Source organism: Apodemus sylvaticus, chromosome 6 (assembly GCF_947179515.1).
Source record: "Apodemus sylvaticus chromosome 6, mApoSyl1.1, whole genome shotgun sequence".
Taxonomy (NCBI): domain Eukaryota; kingdom Metazoa; phylum Chordata; class Mammalia; order Rodentia; family Muridae; genus Apodemus; species Apodemus sylvaticus.
Window position 1 is genome coordinate 36,451,441 of NC_067477.1, and position 20,817 is coordinate 36,472,257.

At 42.8% G+C, this 20,817-nt stretch overlaps 1 protein-coding gene across 12 annotated transcripts in view; it reads right to left on the reverse strand.

Annotated features, from left to right (window-relative positions):
* The window catches only part of Ttll5 (tubulin tyrosine ligase like 5), a 221,247-nt gene that overhangs the window by 153,868 nt on the left and 46,562 nt on the right, over positions 1-20,817 (reverse strand). For 11 of the 12 annotated variants that reach the window (XM_052185370.1, XM_052185379.1, XM_052185368.1 and 8 more), the window contains 6 exons: positions 19,400-19,501; positions 17,442-17,533; positions 16,369-16,476; positions 6,891-6,972; positions 5,041-5,102; positions 3,915-4,009 (listed from right to left, as the gene is read on the reverse strand). In XM_052185370.1, the coding sequence (XP_052041330.1) occupies positions 3,915-4,009; positions 5,041-5,102; positions 6,891-6,972; positions 16,369-16,476; positions 17,442-17,533; positions 19,400-19,501 (541 nt within the window). The remainder of the gene's footprint in view (positions 1-3,914; positions 4,010-5,040; positions 5,103-6,890; positions 6,973-16,368; positions 16,477-17,441; positions 17,534-19,399; positions 19,502-20,817) is intronic. The other variant, XM_052185375.1, reaches the window with a different exon arrangement.

Genomic DNA, 20,817 nt, shown 5'->3' on the forward strand with positions numbered 1-20,817 from the left:
ACAACAACAACAACAATAGAGTTCATTTTCTAGAAGGTGAAAATATCGACTACAGACATTCAAGGGAGGAAACAATACACATGGAGGTAGGAGAGTCAAAAAAAAAAGCACACAGAAAATAGTACGAGAGAATTCATAATCCGACAGCCACAGGAAAGTCTGCATCTGCTCTTTCCTCCCTCTCTTGACATCTCCTTAGTTTTGATATGAAATCTGGGAGACACTGAGGGTTTCATTTCTAGAAAAACAGTGGCCAAGAGAGAGAATCCAACATTCAAACCAGGCTCAGCAAAGCCAGGAAGGCTTCACATTATGTTGGCAAGTTTAATACATAACGAGAGAGGAACCCTGCTAACCAAGACTACAAAAACAAACACACACATACAACAAGTCCCGAGGAACACAAACAACACAGCTGCATGTCAAGGAACTGAGAATGACCCAGAGGACAAGGCTGGAATTACACATGAAGACAGGGAACCAAACCAGAAGGCCAGGAGGCATCTCCCTGCTCTCATCACTTTAGTAGTTCCAGAGCTACTTAGAATGTAGGCTCTTCAGTTTTGGTTGGAGGGTTGGTTGGTTGGTTTGGGGTTTTGCTACAAACAGCAAATAACAGACAATTACTAAATATGAAATGTCACATTCTGCAAAGTTTTGGATTCTACCATCATGACACTAAAATGCTAAACCATATGAAGCAGCTATGAAGCATGACACTAGATACCCTGAGGTCTTTGCTCACTGTACTGGCTGGTTTTGTGTCAACTTGACACAGGCTGAAGTTATCACAGAGAAAGGAGTTTCAGTTGGGGAAGTGCTTCCATGAGATCCAGCTGTGAGGCACTTTCTCAATTAGTGATCAAGGGGGAGGGCCCCTTGTGGGTGGTCCCATCCCTGGACTGGTAGTCCTGGGTTCTATAAGAGAGCAGGCTGAGCAAGCCAGGGGAAGCAAGCCAGTAAGGAACATCCCTCCATTACCTCTCCATCAGCTCCTGCTTGAGTTCCAGTCCTGACTTCCTTTAGTGATGAACTTCAACGTGGAAGTGTAAGCTCAATAAACCCTTTCCTCCCCAACTTGCTTTTTGGTCATGATGTTTGTGCAGGAATAGAAACTAAGACACTCGCCATATTATACTACTCGCCATACCACTTTAGTGGTAGCAGGAGCTCAGAAGTTACCACTCAGGCTTCCAGCGTACCACTAACTAGCGAAGACAGCTGTTAGGATAAATGCAGTACGGTTTCCTGCTGGGTATCAGCTGGAACAGCACCAACGAATTCCAGTTCTAACCCATCGCAGCAAAACAGTGACAGAGCTCCAAACTGAGCAACACACAAGAAAATGGCAGTCAATTTCAAAAATTGCTTACAGGAACAGTCAATGAGCAAAGGTTGACTGTGTGAAAAAATATTTGTTTTTATTTAAAAGTCACATCTAATTAGAGCAGGTTCCTGAATTCAGTCACACATAGACCAAATATCACCTGTAAAAAGCGCAAACAAGCCCACCTCTCCATGTGAGAAGAGCACTAACGCTAAGCTGTGGGGAGCGGTTGCCACCTAGGACATCTGAACCAGACAAAATCTCCTTGTGAACTATAGTATATTCTTTCCAAAATATTTTGTGTAAAAGGATGAATAAGCTCTGCTCATCATTTCAATTCAACTGCTTTTACCACAGCGTAATTCTCCTCATGAACTGAGATTCTTCAGTTACTGCAGCCTCTGCTCTCATCATATATAACTAAGAAAATATTGGTACATTTCTTTCCACACATTCTATTTTGTGTTTTCAAATTATACAAAAAGTAGGTGCACAATATATGTACCATGAATGTCCACAGCTGAAGGCTTTCTATTTGAGAAGTAGGAATAAAACTGAGTCACATCTCCCAACACTGAGAACTTACCTGTGTGATTTTTGATGACTGAACTTAGGCAGAAACTGGAAGCTCTAAGAGACAAAAAAATGAAATAAAGCCTTACCTTCTCCTAACAGGCCTATGGCTCTCCATCTCCTGCATCTAAGATATTATAAAGCACAGACCACATGCAAGAGTCCTGTCCTTGGTTGAAAAGTGGGAGCGTTTTTAATATTGTTTTATTGCTATTCTTTGTGTTCCGATTTCAGCTTCTCAGTACTGTCGGATACAGAAGAGCCTGAGGTGAGCCAGCCTGCCTAACCATCCTGTTTCCTATAGTACTCCTCATACAGTGTCCTCCACAGGCCTCCAGCCTACCTAACCAATCTGTTTCCTATAGTACTCCTCATATAGTGTCCTCCACAGGCCTTTAACAGGCCTTTAAACAAACTTGCAAAGAGTTGACAATAAAAGCTGACCAGCAAGGTAAGACAAGGGAACCATTCTTTCAAGACTAGAATGCTTCCATCCCTAGAAGAAAAGCCTGGAAGAAATGATATCAAAGCTTTAAGAACCATTCCAGGCTCAAAGTCTCTTCCCAGGGGTGTTTTGCAGAGAACAATTAACATGGGAATGTGACTGCTGAAGTTCTCAGTGGAGCCAGGTTAATAGTTCTCTACCTTTCTTCTTAAAATTACAAAAATCTCTTTCTTCTGTGATGATGCTCTGAGCAAGTATGACTCTGATGCCTGGCTGTAATTCTAATCTGAGACAATACCTCTTACAATACAGTATACCCTGTTCCACAGCACACCACCATCCAGGGAATTATCTCAGAGCAGAGCTCACAGATAGGCAGCTGTGGACCCACTGCAACTTAAAGACATGGTAAGTTTGGCCTGCAGTGGTTTGGTTTGGTTTTGAAGGAGCTAGTTGCCAATATTTAAAACAAAAACAAAAACAAACAAAACCCCCAATTTCTGATTTCTCTGGACAGCAGGAGGCTCTCAGTGTCACGGGCCCACACTGGAGCATGGCAGTGATCAACTAGACCATGCCTATCAGCCTACCACCTGTTTTCTGGGCTCCAGTCACCTGTCACATCACCGTGTTATGTGTGTCCTTACTGTCCTTCACATTGCCTGCCTGCAGGTCTGAGAGGTATCTGCCTGTGAAAATCCAGTTCAAATATGAAGGTATCTGAGACGGCAGCACTCCACAGACAATCAGTGAGCAGATGGACAGAGAAAGGATGGAGGAAATGAGGCTGGGAGAAGGAAGAATGGAGAGATGAAATGGAGGAAAGAGTGATGGAAAGGGAAGGAGAGAAGGGGATGCAGAGGAGCATAGGACAATTTAAGAGCTGCAAGTCGAGGAATGCAGAACACTGCAATGAAGTCAAGGCAGTCATGGGGAGGCGGCAACAATGCTCCTCAAAGACAGGCTGGCCTACAGGAGACGGAGCCTGAGCCTGAGAAGACAGGGGAGGAGGAGACAGGGGAGCTTCTTTAGTAACAGCACTACATTACTCAAACATGCAGACTGATACAGTGAAGGAATAGGCAGACCACAAACCAAAGTGCGCAGAGACTGGAGCGGTATTTGACCAGATGATGATCCTGACACAGCAGCTTTTTTGGGTATTTATTTTAGCTTTGATCAGAGCTCATGACCACTTGAGGGTCCTTCAGAAAAGAGAGCAGACACAGCGCTTCAATGGATCATCTTTACAAAGCTAGTCTGTAGATTAGAAAAAGCCTCCATGCTTAGGAACTATCAGGCTCCCCTTGCCTTGTTTATGAGCATGTCAGTCTGAGGGGAGAAATGGTGAGATCAAAGAGAGAAGGACAGGTAGTGGAAAGAAAATAGGTGGGGTAAGAGCAAGGTGTAAGGTGCTGGGAGGGCACAGCTACTGGCCGGCTGCTGCTGGACAAATGCCCACACTCTCCTGCCCCAAGCGACCCTCAGTCGCAGTCTGTGGCCCTCTCTCCACCAGCTGCCCCTCCTCAGGAAGCCTTCTCTGGGCTTCATGCTCCTCAATTTGCTTACCTGAGGTTTCTGAAAAGGGTTCCGCCTGGAAGACTCAAAACTGGGATAAAGTGACCGGTTGGATGCCCGCTGGGCAGGATCTTGGCACACAAATCCTGAATGGGGAATGAGCGAAAGTAAGAGGCATCCTTTTCTAAGAAATCAGCCTGTCTGGTTTGGTTCAAGCATCTTTAGACTCATCCTAAAAAAGATGATGCTGACTGGGGAGCTAAATGTAATTCTGATTGACAGAGATGTGGTATTTTGATGACTCTCAAACAAATGAGCAAATCATCTTTTTGAAACACATAGCTGGTCACAAAGAAAAGTGTTTTGTTGACATGTTTTTAAAGCAGCTTTCTGTATGTGACTTGGAAAAATGTTTTTACCAGAAGGATACAATAGTAAGTGTGCTATGTCCTGTTACAACCTCCTGCGAATACGGACGATGCCTACTGCTAATTTCTACAATGGGTTTTAAGATTGATTATCGACAGCTTAAGAAACTGAATTTCCACTGGTTTCACTTCCTTCCTATAAAGAACTAGATTCTCAACCAAAATGAAAAGAGTAGCTAGGTTTTACAATGTCTGCTGGTACAAGCACTAGTTCACATAAAATGGATTTCACTGGTTAGTTTTCTGGGAAATTCTAAAACCCAATAATAAATCCGAATCATACCCACCTGACTGCCCATCTCCATTTCAAAGTTCTGGCTTATCTACTTAAAATGGGATTTCTTCCTTGGGCTGCTTTGGCTATAACACTGAAGAAGGGATCATGTTGAAACCAGCAGAGACTGTCAAGGAGAAACCCAGCTGGTCTCCTTTGTAATGGGGCCTCTTCACTGGGTTTCATTTTCCCAGCTCAGAGAAAAATATATTCTCTGCAGATCTTTGCTTAATTCTCTGCCTCAGCTCATAATTCCCATGCCCCAGGTCTCAGTCTTAGTTGTGGTTCAGCCCCAGGACAGGATGGAGCCAGGGGGAATAGAAACATATAAACACTTCCCTGAAAATATAATTTTTTAGTACAAAACATTCAGCATGGCTTAGGAACTGCCAGTTGGCAACAGCTATGCAGCCTGGCAAATGGAAGCTCTGGCTAGTTTTTGTGAGAGTCCAGTTCAGAACACACTGCTACTCACCTACAACAGTGAACATATCTGAGATCATACTGGCTTTAATCTTTAGGTCCAGAGGAGCATCACTAAGAGAACAGAGAAAGAAAAAAGCAATTGATCACTTCATAGGTTAAGAGAAGAGCTGCCTCATTCAGTCCCAGTTCAGCAAAATTCCAAATGGCAGAGAAGGAACACGTATAGGACATCAAATCCACAGAAAAGGGGAGAGAAATCTGGGTGGAAAATTAACAGAAATACAAGCCTTGTGCTAAACTCATCCTCTGTTATGCAGCCTAGCACCAACACACTGATTCCCTGATACAGAATCTTTTTCTCCAGATCTTGTGCAATTCTAGTTCTGAGCAAGCCAGGGATCACTGGGATTCAGAGGCTGTCAGTGTACTTGTAAGTGTACAAGCGCCTCTCAGTCAAATGCTGTGTTAGCACTTCATCCTTCACTTCACATGTAAGAATGACGTTTTTGGGCACCTTGGTAACTTTTGAAGTCTTCATTTTCTGTGCTAACTCAATCTCTTTAGGTTTGCAGGATTATAAATAGGGCAAAAAGATCCAAGCAAATCCTATCAAAATCTCACCATTCAACAAAGCAGGAATCCAGGTGGATATTGGAACATTGTGCACCAAAACCAAGAGGCCTTTGTGTGGACAGGCCTGCCCTAGAGATTAGGCGCTTCTCCCCAACCACGCTGCTCTCCTGCTGGCCCCAGTGTGTCCCTCTGGGATGTTTAACATTGGCTCTTGCATTTCACTAGGCAATTTGTAAAGGGCTGACTTGACAAAGTGCAGTGCTAACAACTGAAGACACTGCCCAGCGGCACACCTCACACCTAAGGTGAGCCAAATCCCCACTCCACCAAGTACTCAGCATGTCTTTATTTGATGACTTGGCATTCTGCCAGTCTCTCTCATCCTTAAAAGCCCAGCAGCTGGGTGGTCTCTGGCAGAAACCTCTAGGGTTTTCTGTTTAGAAAATCACATGGCTAATAGAAATTCTGTCACTGCAGATGTAAGCACAATTTTCTTTGGTGTTTATAAAGTATACCTATTCCCTTCTAAATAACAGATTTTATATTTTTTAAATCTAAAATTGTTAAGTTTTAGACATTAATCTTAGGTGGATATCAGGCCACAGAACTGAGCAAAAAGACTGCTCTTTGGCACCTTGACCCAGCTTTACACCTCTAGAGAACCATATCTTCCCCAAGAATAATTTATTTAGTACTACAAAACTGAAGAACTTGGCTTGGATGAAGAAGAAGAGGAAGTAGTTGTTTTTAATTTGGCCTGCTCTTATGTTCTAACGTCAAAGGCACAGGGGCGGAGTACAGCTCAGAGAGCTGAAATCCTGAGATGCCGTTAAGACTACAGAGAGAGTGAAGAGACCAAGTATTTTCATATCTATGCTCTCCAATAGTAGTATGCTTTGTTCATACTGTTTATAGTTTGGGATGTCTGGCACAATATTTCCTCAAAACTATTGCTCTTTCCAATGAAGTAGCTCGTTATTCATGTTGTGTGTGTGTGTGTGTTTGTGTGTGTGTGTGTTTCAAGTGGTTTGTAATGCAACAGTCTTATCTGAGCATTTTTGAAGAAATGTCAAATAAGAATTGTTCTTAAAAAGTCAGATAAATGACAAACATGTATTACAAATTAGCTAGGAAGTTAAGGGTTCCTGTCTCCCATAGGGGTTTTGATAATATACCATAAACCATCTTGTTTTTAAAAGTCTAGTCATTAACATGTCAAAGTCTTTTACCAAGAAATAATACCCCCCCCCCTCCAAAAAAAGACAAAACATATTTTATTGTCATGTTCAGGTTTGTCCTTAATATTTGTTGACAGAACTGACTTACCAGGCCAAAGAAGGAGAGAGATTCACTTCCAACAACCATGGCTTCAGAGTATTATCTATGAGCACATCAAAGCCATACAGTTCTGGAAATATAACACAACATGCAAGATCATTTTCCATGCAAAGATTACATAGAGTCACTCAACTCCCATCTGAGGCCCAGAAACTCACTGAGTGTAAACAGGAGGCAAAGAACCTGCAGTTCCAGGAATGCTAGTCTCCTCCAAAGGAGAAGAAGGAAACACTACAACCCAGCATGCTATCGCTGCTCCTGGGTTCTATACACTGAGGCTTAACACACAATACCCTGATGTGCTTTGGAGTAAACAGTGAGGGAGGAAGCAAGCAGAACCCCTGTCACCAACGCCAGCTGCACAGAGCTTGCCCTGCGCTGGCCTCTTCTATCCCTTCCTTGCCATACTATGAAAACAGAAACATTCCCAGAAGGCACAGTTCCAGAATCCTTCCTTCACAGTTTCTTAACTTTAAGATCTTGCTCTGCAACCCAGCTCAGAAGAGTTTCTTTTTGAAGAGATAAAGTAAAACATTCAGCTGGACACAGAAGGCATGGGCGTGAGGTAATGCAGGCTGGGGCAAGCTGTCTTGTATCATTAGTATTATTCAAGGAAAGGAAGGGGTCAAAGATCAACTTTCCATGGGTTCTGGGATCTTTGTTGATTCTCTTCCTCTACCTCTCCAGCTATGGCAAGAAGCAAGCTAATACCCACCGGGCATCTCTTCTCCTAGAATCCCTAGTTCTACAGTAAAACTAGAAGGTGGGAGGTAGTGGGAGCCCTCGAATACGACTGCTGCGCTCCTCATGACAGAACGACAGTGGCACATAGTCCTATTCATTCATACTCTAAACACACAGACTCAGATTTTCCCACCCCTAACATCAAGCCAAGTGTCAACTCAAACAAACCCTCACTTGCATCTCCTCTACAAGAGAAAACAGGCTGTCTCAGAGCACACAGGCAAAAACAAGAGGGGTTTTCTGGAAATTTACTCCAACATAAATTTCCCTATTTCAAGATATTGTTTTACTCTTTAATCTTAAACAAACAAACAAACAAACAAACTGGAAACACAGTCTAGAACACAGAGACCTAAAGCTCTAATTCAGACCAAGATGCCTAGGACAGGACCTAAGAACCTGGCTGCCAGCGTCACCCCATACAGTGGCTTGGGGGGTCCCTTCAGCCTAAAGCACGTCCTTCAGGCTCCTGAACTCTTTCCAAGGTCAGTAGCTGTCAATAAATGGATATTCAGACAGGCTATAGCCTGTTTCCACTGTATAAGTGAAATAGATAAGCATACTCTTGTTTATCTGTTTGCTTGAGACAGGCCTTGTTGTGTAACTCAGGCCGACCTCTAACTCATGATTCCCCCACCATAGCTTCCAGGTGCTGAGACGATAGGCATATACTGCCACACTAATCTAGACCTGGATTTTCATGAATATGTCAGCTTACATAGTAACCAATTAAAACCATAGAAACCAATTAAAAACCAATAAAAGTTGGGGGCTTCATACGTTTTCATGTAACTATATAAAACTTACTTTAAGATGTAAAATGGAGTGCCTTCAACTGGCTCCTTTTGGTAACAAATTCATGCTTTTTTTTCAGATGCCGCATCTTTTCAGTAGTTTTGCTAGCCTTCAGTAACAGCAACACACTAACCCTCTCCTTAATCTAAGAAAAGATTTTTATCATGTGACTCTAAATAAGACATTTAAAAGGGAAAACCCCAACAGGTATGTTGGCATATATCTGCAATCACAGCATCTGGGAGGCTGAGACAGGAAGATCAGGAGCTGAACCTGAGTTTGGGCTACACATCAAGATTAAAGAAAGGAAGGAAGAGCGAGGGAGGAACGGGGGTGGGGGGGAGAAAAGAACAGAACAAAAAAGTGAATGAGAGAAGGATTAAAGGAATGAAGGAAGGGAGAGAGGGAAGGACAGAGGGAGGGAAACAGAAAAACAATGTATAATCTACAAGTCCCGTAGCATTACTCAAGCAAGATACAATATCTGACACAAGAAAACATATCCTTCCATTTTTTAAGAGCAGAAACAGGATTCAACTATCTCATAGAATAATATTTAATAACAGCATGAAGAACACAATGACAATGATGAATGATGCACACACGGTATGTAGAGAGAACCAGCCACAAAAGAAGACCAATGTAAGATGAATCAACAGTCAGTGAGAGCCAGTGTCAACACTCCACACTGAGTTTTAAACAGTCATACTTAACCATTTCACTGCATCAGAGGCAAATTCCAAGAACTCACATTCGGCTAAAAGTCTGAAAGACAATGTTCTGGGAAAAGAAAAACATATCTTAAAGTGAGAAAAATCACTTTCACAGCAGAAAACTAACTTTTACTCCTGTAATAAAAGCTGTTGGGATAACAATGTCTATGGAGTATGCCATGCTCTAGAGTCAACCAAACCTCACTCTAACTACACTTAGACCAGACTTGGATCTATAATCATGTGAGAGTTGGGGTAGCAATGCCTGTTGCTATGGGACAGCAGAGTGCCAGATCCAACTCACTTTAACAAGGTTGGCCTCAGTTGTTGGGAGTGGGGTGAAAGATAGCTTGTGTATCAGATCAAACTCTTGAAACAACCAGCTCAACAAAGACACTGAGGGCCTTCTTGTTAATTCAACCAATCGTTTCTACTCCCTTATGAGGTATAATTTAGGTATGATGAGATAGATGAGTCTTAAAGATACAGACTGATTGGAATTGGTTACATCATGTAATCCACACTCGTATCAAGGGACACACAGAACACTTTCATCACCCGGGAAGTTCCCTCAAGCCTCTTCCTAGAAGGTAGCTCATTCCTGCCTCGTCCTTGACAACCATTACTTTTAATTCTTCCATCGTTAATTCATTCTATCTATTCTAGAATTTCATATAAATGGAGATCATACAGTGAATACTCATTTGTGTCTAGCTTCTTTTATTATGTTTTTGAGGCATATCTGTCAGGAATTCCTTTTAAGGAAGATGTATAGAGATACTTATGTGTAATAAAATTCACCCCTTTAAAGTGACTCTTGGAAAACATCCAGCTGTGTAAACCCAACCTCAATCACAATACAGAAAGATCTTATCCCAGATGCACACTCAATCCTGTGGTCAACCCTCACTTTCTGCATCTTCCAACAACCACCAATGGAATTTCTGTTTACTTGATTTCCTTTTCCAGAAAGTCAAATAAATAAAATATGTATAGTCTATATTCTTTTTAGAGTAGTTTCTTTCACATAGTATTGTCTTTTGAAATTTACCTATGCTGTTACATGTATCAAAAGTGTAGTTCATTCCTTTAAATGCCAAAGTAGTTGGTATTCTATAATATGGACACCACAATTTATCCATTTAACAGTTGGTGGGTACCTAGCTGGGTATTTAGGTGGGTATTTGGGTCATTACACTACATTAACAGCCTTTATGAGAGGGAACTCTGTGCACATCAAGCTTTGTTTCTCCTATGTAAATACCTACAAGTGGAATACTGGTCACATGTTAACAGTACAGAACTCCATGGATCTCTTAGCTCCTGTGCCACTGCCCTAGCTATCAAAGAGTGAGGATGTGGGTGAGGGTGGCGTGAGCGGGGTGTGCTTCTGTTTAGGAGTTGCTCTCTAGGAGGGAGAAAAATTCAGGCCCTATACTAATAGTGTAGTCTACATATCATATTCCCTCTGTTAGGGTGTATTTCCCTGGCTCCCCTAGGCACACAGGTAGTAACCCTGGCATGTCCAAGAGCGTTATAGTCATTCTACCATGTGAACTGTCTTTTGTCCCTTCCTAACTGAGTCTCCTCTGGAGGGTAAGGGTCACATCTCATTTATCAGTTTAGACAAAGGGGTGCTAGCTTGTTTGCCAGAATGTCGAAAGCTAAAGTCATTTTGAAAGTGGGAACTTCGATTTAGAAAACATTCCTACAAAAGACTGGTCGGTAGGCAAGCCAATAATGTACTTTCTTGACTGATGACTGATGTGAAGGCAGTGTCACTCCTGCGTAGGTGCTCTTGGGTTGTGTAAGAAAGTAGAAAGAGCAGGACAGGGATGCAGGCAAGTAAACAATGTTCCTTCATGGCTTCTGTTTCCGTTCTACCTTGCATTCCCACTCTAACTTCCCTCAGTGATGGACTGTGATGTGGAAGTGTAAACTAAATAAAACCTTTCCTCCCCAAGCTGCTTTTGGTCTTGGTATTTATCACAGTAATAGAAATCTAAGGCAGAAATAATCTACTCTGTAAGTAAAAACATTTAGGGAATGTATAACAAAGGGAAAGGGAGATGGTTCAGCTAAAATGCTTTACAAGACCTTGAGTTCAGGCTCCCAGCCCCCACATAAAAAGGTGGGCATGAGAGCATGCGCCTATGAACTCCTTACTGGAAAGGCAGAGATCAAAGGATAGTTGGGGCTTGCTGGCTAGCTGAAGCCGTGAACTCCAGTTTCAGTGAAAGATGTTTTTCAAAAAATAATAATAATATAAGGTAAAGTGGACAGCAGCTAAGGAAGACACCAGACACTGATGTCTGGGCTTCACACACTTGTACACACATGCATATACATAAACACACAGGCACACACACACACACAGACACACAAGTACTTAAGAACTACTGAGGAGGAGGAAAGAGAAAATTATGTATAAGTAAAAGCCAATAAAGAGCTGTTCTCTCCTGGCCTACCTACTTAGTCATAACAATGCTACCAGTCACAGTAAAAATAACAAGAATTCATTTTTTAAGAAAGAAAATAAATTTATTTAGTTCATTGCAAAGAGAAGAGCTGCCATAGCAGTAACAGAAGAACCACCTGCCAAAAATAAACAGAAATTCTCATTAAGAAAAATTTATTAAAGATACATTAAGGAAAAAAAATCTGATAAAAGATGACTTTTGAAGAAAGGCATGGGGAGTAGAAAACGGTCTCTCCGAGACCTAAGAGATCGTTATGCACAGCACACCACTGATTTTGGAGACAATGTACTAAGCCTCCTCAAAGTAAGAGCCCCGCTGAAGCCACCGTCGCAGGCAATGGACTGTGTGGGCACTAGGAAGTGCCTACTGTCACTGAGATCCTTTCCTGTAATGAAAATGTTCTCACCTCAGTCTAGGATTTTAGGTTAAAAGCAAAATGAAAGTCCAGAAGAGAATTCTGGAAAGAGTAGAGCAAGATCCCACAGGAGAATGAACTGAGTAAGAGGGGAACCCTAGTGCTGTCCTTTTACCTCATCCCCAGAATCACTATGGCATCTATCTAGCTAACGCCTGTAATGCTAGGTCTGAAAGGAGTGTCTAGGACTGGGCACTGTGGACTCGGCAGAAATAGTACTCTTTTCCAAGCCAGATCTGCTAGAAAAAATGATGTCATTATTCCTGAGATCTAGTTACAGGACAGCACAGGAGAATCCAGGATGTGAAGCATGCCAGAAGGAGTGGACTCATCGGAGTCATCTTTATGCGGGTGGAGAAAGAGCCAGTTATCTGGCCTCAAATGTGGCCTGGCCATTTATTAGCCACATGACCCAAGACAACTTCCTTAAGCTTGCTGACTCTTTCTCCTTCATACACCAAGGCTCTTATAGTATATGGTTGGTAGTAAGTACCAACAATATTGTTAAAGACAAAAAGTAGCCTCTTAGCACTTATGCCCCTTCTACAGCAAATGCCCCTTCCCGTCTAAACTGGAGCAGGGATAAACTGAAGAGGGGCTTACCTTGAACACTGCCCCTGCCTTCCATTCTTTTACTGTTGGTGGAGAGGTTTGCATAATGGAGAAAGCATGCTACCTTCTTCCATTCCTCTGACAATCATTTATGGACACCTTCCTTTTAAAGAACATGGCCTTACCCTGAAAAATGGTCAAGAGCAGAGGTAACAGAAAACTAAACCAGATTTCAGAGAGGTATCCTGAACATACTTGTTTCTCAACAGGCATGGCATTGGTCTCTGATCAAAGCAAGACTTAAGCTAGTCAGTTCAGTGTCTAGTCCACATGATCCACACTAGAGAGGATCAGGATGAGGACCCATTACTTCAACCATTCTCACAAAGATTAAACCACTGTCAGCAGCAACATCTTTGAAAGACAGCTAACATCCTGTTGGTTTTGGCTGTTTTTCTTCAAATGGTCAAGAAAGTTGTTCTCATGGTCAGTAATTTCACAGTGCCTATTTCCTTAGCATATTTAAAGACTTGCCATTGAAGCCTATTAATTCACATTATACCACATTTTCACAATCTTGGAGGTCAGTAAAATTTGACTGTTAGAAACATGTTTTATTGGGGGAGGCATTCAAAAATCATATAATTGAAGTCCTATGATCAAGATGGGAAATTGCCAAGACTCATCCTCTGAGGCCCTGGGTTTCAGGCAGAGTCTCTTCCATTCAAGTTCTTTTAACTCACTAGTTCTAGGACTTGAGACAAAGGCTGCCACCACTCAGGGTCTCCACTTCTATATCATGACAAATCACTCACAAAGGTCCTTCTGGATGTACAAGTTATAAAATAGCATTAAATAACTAAGTTTCAGACTGCCTATTATGGTTGATATATAGGTAATAATAAAAGTGCACACCTGAATATAGCAGCATGCCAGGGCAAACCAGTTTTAAGAAGACAAAACTATTGTCAGGACTGCACTGCTGCAACATTAATCTCTGCTTAGTACATAGCCAGGGAAGACTTACATGTGTAGAAAAAGCACTGACTAGGAACACTGAAGGTACCTGGAGACACTGCAGGTGGCAAGGAGGGAGAAAACCACAGGACAGAAATCCCAGGGACAGAATGCTCCTGACCGCAATCTCCAAGTAGAAGGCCAGAAACAACTCCCAAAAGCATACAGGGAACCCTATCTTACGTTGTCTCCCCTTAAAGTATGAACACTGTTTAAACCAAAACTTCCAGGAAGTTCTCAATTCCTGTTTACTCTGACACACAGTCAAAGCTTACTCCTTATAACACAAACCCCAGGGGAGGCTAGGAGTCAGAGGGAGACAAAGAGAGTCACACAAAGATACATAAATATACAAAATCCTATCTCATGGGGAGGTTAATGAAGCACACAGAATCCCAGGGCTGACAGGAATTAGAACCACAAAAGCCCAGGAGACAGTCAACAACTTAAAAAACTCCAGATGCCCTGAGTTTACTAAAGCTGGCCCAGGAAGGGAAGGGGAGAGGAGACCCTGGCTAATGGGCCTTAGGATATTTCTTTGAGTCAGATACAGTTGTAGCCCTTCTTTCACACTAAGTTCTGAGAACCCATTACTAAGTTTCCAATCAGCAATTAGGTTACAGAGTAAAATACAAAAACGAAATATCCAGAAAAACCTTCAAGATCAGCTACTTAGAACACAGGCAAGAAGAGGTGCAAAGGAAACATTTAATCTTGAAAGGTTTCAGCAGTTAGAGCCAATTCTGTTAGCCTCCACATCCATCTTCAAATAGACTACAACAATTCTAAGATTGCAGGACTTGCCAAATCAGACCTACTGAAAAGCTTACTGCTTGGACAAGCAGCAAGGAAAACAAGCACCCAGCATTCATTTAACAAACATTTCCCAACATTCTCTGTGAGCAAAAGATGCTGCTCTGTATGAGGAACAAAGCCATTGGTGACACTGTGACAGCCAACATCAAGGAGCTTCCACGCCACTGGGAGAGATACACATGAATAAATAATACCAGAGGGCATGCAAGAGACACTACAGAGACAGGAACAGAGTCTGGAGCCTCCAGGTGAGAGCTGACCCTGACTAGGAGGGTTAGAAAAAAAGACCACCAAAGAAGAGCTAGCTGCGTGGCTTTGCATGGAAGGCTGCTGGTGGCCTACTAGGTAGAGAAATAGGTAGTTCATCCACAAGATAAACCAGACACACAAAGACAGGGAGTTAAGAAAAGTGCCTGGAGCTCTGATTTGACATAAACAGCTGAGATAGGAAGGCAATCCGAATGACTATTGAGAACTCAAGAAGATAAACTCAGAGACTTTGGGGGAAAGCATCTACGCTCAAAATAGGAAAAGAGTCACGAAGCTGCATAGAACAGTGTGTGGTGGTGACATGACAGGGCCCTGTGCTCAGCAAAGCTTCAGAAAAGCAGCAGAGAGGAGTGAGTCTTGAAGGAATGAGAGAATACGAGGCAGCCAGGAGGGTGCTCTAGCTAGACAGAACCTGTGCACACTGGGGCACGTCCCTTCCATAAGGTCAGGTTTGAAGACACTGCAGCCTTTTCTTTTTCTCTACAATTCTAGACCCTGACTTATCTCCATCATCTATTCATTCTCATCAGTTCTCCTACTTGAGCACCAGACAAATACATGCTACTATAATCCATTAAAGACCAAGAATTAGAATGTGAATTATAAAATTAATAAAGGTAATTTTTATGATGTACAACTTCAAGGCCAGGTGCTTTCTTTGCTTGTACTATCTCACTGGATCGTCACAGTCCTCTCGCAAAGGAGATACCTTATGGCTGTCATTTATAATCTAGAAAATGGAAATCACAGCAACTTCCTGAAAAACACCCAACCAAATAGGGGTGCACCAGGGGTTTCAAATTAAGGCTACTCAAGCCTGCCCTCTCCAGGACGCTCCTGATCCCCGTCTCCAGCCCCAGAGGAAGGCGCATGGCCTCCTCCATGCTCGCTGTGCACTGCTCCAACTCTTGCTGTAACCGGCACTGCTGGATAAGTACCTACCCTGTGTGCCTTTCTTAACCCAGGTCCAACATGTGCCGAGAGCTGACCTGGCCTTATGCACTTTCACACTGGCAGTTAGTACTAGGTTCCTATCCATGGAGAAAGCAGGCATGCACATAGGCAACCTTGGTGTGACAGACAGATTCAGCTAATGGGTCAGGAGGTCATGGGTTTTCTGATCCGGGTTGTGAACTCTTTGGTGCACTTTCTCTGTACTATCAAAAAGACAGAGTGACACAGAAGGGGAGGAGAGGAGGGAGGAAAACAAGCAGGAGAAAGGGGAGGAGGAGGGAGAAGAGCCCACTAAGAAGAGGAATAAAACAAATAGGAGGAGTCATCGGAAAATGGGAGAAAGCACACACTGGCACCAGCCAGAGCTTCTTGGATCTGTTCCCAGTCTGGCAGCCAGAGAGCTCTGGAACATATTTGTTAGAGCTGGATTCCTGTACAGCCTATTGCGGACTTTTTCTGAGTCTGACAGAGAGACCCACACTTCAGTTTCAATCCCTGTTCCCTACACAGAAAGGAGTTATTCCTTCAGAGAGTCCAATGAACATTCACCACCTTTACCACCAGCTTCCTGATAGAATTTGCATCTACTCTGTGAGCTTAAGAAAGCAAACCCAGGATGTACCCCTGACTCCTAGAGAAACCACTCTGCCCCACTAGCTGAGGATCCCAAGACCCTCCTCACAAAACACAAGCATCTGGCAGCTCCTTACCAAAACAACTGCTGCGGTGTGGAACAAAGGTTTTACAGGCAGTGGCGATAGCTAGTTCAGCAGAGATTATTGTCTTAATGATCAGGTCTTCCACATGGGCCATCAATGCTGCAAAAACAATCTTTTGTAATGAAAACAGAAACACTACAATGTATGCATTAGTAGAAGCAGATTCCAGGTCACAGTGCAATTATAAAAGCATGTGTTCTGATTCAAAAAGCATCAAAATGGCGGTCTTCAGCATGGGTGCTACAGGGCTAGCACACATGCAGAGATGTCACAGGTGCAGATGGCCTGTGCAGAGGTTACAGACCGCAGACTGAGCCTTCTCTCCCTTCTCTCTGTCTCCTAGCACCCTTGCCCTGTGCATGAACGAAGTCTATTTACACACTGCTTCCCAAGCTGTTCAAGGCTCAGCACGTATTCTTTTTGACTCCAAGCCCCGCACTCAAATTCCACTCTACATCCTCCTACTCAGCAACAAGAAGGAAGGAGTCCAACTTGGAAAAATTTGAACTCAGAGCCAATAAAGAGAGGCAATGCGGTATACAAAACGCCACAGTATCTGAGCAGCACAGCACTTAAGAAAGATAAATTCATTGAGAACTAAGAGAAAAGTGATACTTTCTAAATTAGAAACAAGAATAGGGAATTGGGGGTCGTAGGAAGTCTGTTCTCTACTGTAAACCAGAGGAAAAGGAACAAGAGCAGGCCCCACAGGGCTTCTCAGCAGCATTATCAGGAGGCCCTGGTGAGAAACAGTAGTACAACAGCTCTAAGGAGTGAAGCTGGGGTGGAGAGACAGCTCAGCAGGTAAGAGCACTTGCTGCTCTTGCAGAGGACCTGCATTTGGTTCCCAGCACCCATGTGGGCAGCTCACAACCTCTTCTAATTCCAGCTTCAGAGGATCTGTACTCAGGCATGAGCACACACACACACATACACACACACACACACACACACACACACACACACATACACCCTACACTCACACACACACACACACACACACAGACACTGCACATAAATTTTTTTTTTAAGTATAGACTAAAAAAAAAAGGTCTGATACTCACCAGTTGTATCCTTGCCTTCTTGTTTCAGGTACCTAAGCATGGCACTCATGCTCCACTTGTTCCCATAATCCTCCACTTCTGGATCATCACAACTAAAAAGAAAGGAATCGAGGCTACATATGCCAAGAGGCCTGCCTTTTTCTGTGCTTTGAATATTTTAGATAAACATTCAGTTTGCTGACTTCAACCTGGTAGTCCCTGGTTCTTCTGTAAGACACCCTTTCTATGAATTTCTTAAGAGGAAAGGCTAATGCAAAGAGTTTGCTTTTGTGAAGAGGGAAAAGAAGAGAGCTAATTCTTCCACATCAAGAGTAAGTGAAGAAAAAAAATAAACGCAAGTAGAAAGTTAAAAAAAAAAAAAGAGTAAGTGAAGAAAGGTAGGAAAAGTGTGAATGAGTTTAAGAATGGTTATAATAAATTAACAGTGGGATATAGCACATCTAGTCTTGGAAGTGAATGTCACCTGAGGCCAGCAAACAACCTCAATGCCATTTAGAACAGAACTGAGTCAGGATAGGCTAGCAAGTTAACATACTACTGTCTTACAAGGAGCTAGCCACAGACTTGCTTTGACACTAGCAAGCCTCCTGTCTGGGTAGTGACAGCTGCCTTCCCAAACCTCTCGTCCCACTGATGACACAAGGCACTGGGGTGACTGGAAGAGTTCTAGGCATCCCACTGCCACAGACTGGTGAATGGGGGAGCTCTCACAAATGTCATCCTGAAACCAGAGACTTGTGCTTTGCCATTGACTTCTCAGCCCTTAGCACCCTCTCCAGGCATGCCCCTGCTCCTCTAACCTGAGGGGCGTGGCAGCTTTAAGCAATTCAATGCTGGCCATGGGACACTCGATGAAACCTCCTTCACTTGAGCAACTACCCAACACTTCCAGAGTCTTTCCTTCCTTCCTTGGACCTGCTGGGAACTTATTTTTAGTCTGAATAGAAAATGACTGTTTGGGTTTCTTTTCTATTTTTCCACTTTCCTGGCAAAACTAGCAGGATGAAAGCAAACAGAGCAAAAATAACATTTGCACACAGCTGAGTTGGTGCTGCTTTCCACTAGCCCTTCTCTGAGAGGCCTCATTCCTTTCTTGAGTGTTTCTTTTCTTTCTTTCTGATCATTGTAGTGTATTTTAGAAAATTTCATAAGATACATAAAAGCAAATGAGAAAAACCTAAAAATTGACTACCCTAATCTTATACTTTGTAGTTAAAGAGAGTTAACATTTCAGGTCATATCCTTTTCTCATTTCTCAGCAAAAATAAGAAGCTTTAGCTAACAGACTGATTGGACCAAGGTTTGCTATGTGTAGTGTTTCAATATATTTTTCCATCAATCCATACACAATAAAGATGTGTATTGATAAACGTATTCTGTATATACATTCTTGAGGTTAAATCTATAGAAATGGAACTACAGTGTCAAAAGATACAAATAATTTTAAGCTTTAGATAGGACTTACAAGCTGAAATTCTTACCCCAAAGTCAAGTAGGGATAGACAAATGGCAAAGGCATATTTTAATACAATAAGGTGCCCTCTGTCTGGATATACCATGGAGAAGCAGCAGCAACAGCAGCAATGCCTCAAAACTGATTTGAGAGGCTAGAGATGGCTCAGCAGTCAAGAGCACTCACTGCTCTTCCAGAAAACCTATATTCAATTCCCAGCACCCACACAATGGCTAACAAGCACCTATAACTCCACACAATGGCTAACCACACAATAGCTAACAACCACATATAACTCCAGTTCCAGGGATTTGCTTCTGGTGGCACCAGGTACATGCATGGTGTGCACAGAGCCAGAACACCCATTCACAAAAAACTAATTGTTTTTTAAAGGTGATCTCCCAGTGTCACCTCCATGTTCCTTTCTTAGCAGCACTCCCTCTGAACTGCCATGTTTCCACCCTCACAGCTGAGGCTGACTTCTCCACCCTGACCCAGCCGGTACCTCACATAGTCTCCACTCTTCTTGTTCACGCTGTAGTTTGTGAGGTGCATGAACTGGTTCCGAATGTTCTTGGAGCCTTGATCATAACGCACAGTTGCAAACCTGACAGGAAGAACAGGTTAATGCCAGGAAGGTTCAGTGGAACTGCAGAGTGCAGAGACCACAATAATATGGAGGATGTTATCACTATCTTACAAGAAGAAGGGAACAATATTATCTAATAAACAATGATCTCTGCTAAGTGGTAGCTGCTATGAGAAGTCACGTATCAATTCAGTCCTAAAAGTAGCTCTATAAAATAGATCTTATGTTACACCTAAATTTTAAATAGATAAAACTAAGCATGACCCATAAAGACTAAATAACTTGGACAGGAATGGTGAAACACACCTTTAATCCCAGCACTCAGGAGGCAGAGATCTGCCTGCTCTACATAGAGAGTTCCAAGTTAGCCAGAGCTGCAATAAGACCCTGTCTTAAAAACAAAAACAACAAAACAAACAAACAAAAAAACAAACAATCAAAAAACCTGAATGACTTATCCAAGATTGCAAACTCCAAAATTCTGTGGCTTAAACACTCTTAGATACTGCTTCTCATATATCTTCTATCAATGGGAAGAGTGAAAATTTAAAATACGGCAATTCACAACCTGGGAATCTCTACATAGACTACTACCTACAGCTATGAAGCCTCAAGGAACACCTACTCAAGGTCTACAGTGACTAGAATAACATTTTCCAGGAGAAAAGGTAAAGGAAACACGGTTCAGTGCGGTAACTGCAGACCTGAACCACGTGCACAGAGGGATAGACTAATCCCTACTGCCTCGGAAGCACCATGAGGCGCTAATGAGAGCAAGCACAGCAGCATAAACATGGACAGCACAGGAGGAGGCCTTCGGAACTTGGAGACAAAGCAGAAGACAGAAGGATTGCAACATGGAGCCCAGAGCAAATAGGGCAGCCACCTGTTGTTGTGGACTACTGTAGAGAAGACGAAAGCACAAAGCACACGTGCCTCTGCAGGCAGCAAGCAGGGAAAGGGAAAACTGTCCAGTGATGCTTGGCATCAAATCTGCCTCTCGAAACAAAGCTTACAGTGAGCACAGCCATGAGTACTCTCACTCACTGCTAGTGCCATCTCACCCTGCCCTGAAGTGCTTTCCCAAGACTCATATCCAAGTGTGTGAAAAACCTAGAAGGCCACAAGTTTATTTTCTTATGATTTACAAACAGTTTATATATGCTTACCCAGACTATGAAGTCAATATGATTTTTACCACATTAAAAGTCAGCATTTAAAACTTTTCCTCTTCTCTATTTCTTCTCAGCCATCCCACCAACCCCACTTCCTAATTCCTCGTACCAGAAATATACAAGGGGGGAGGGGAGGACTGGCAAGCATTGTGTCTATGC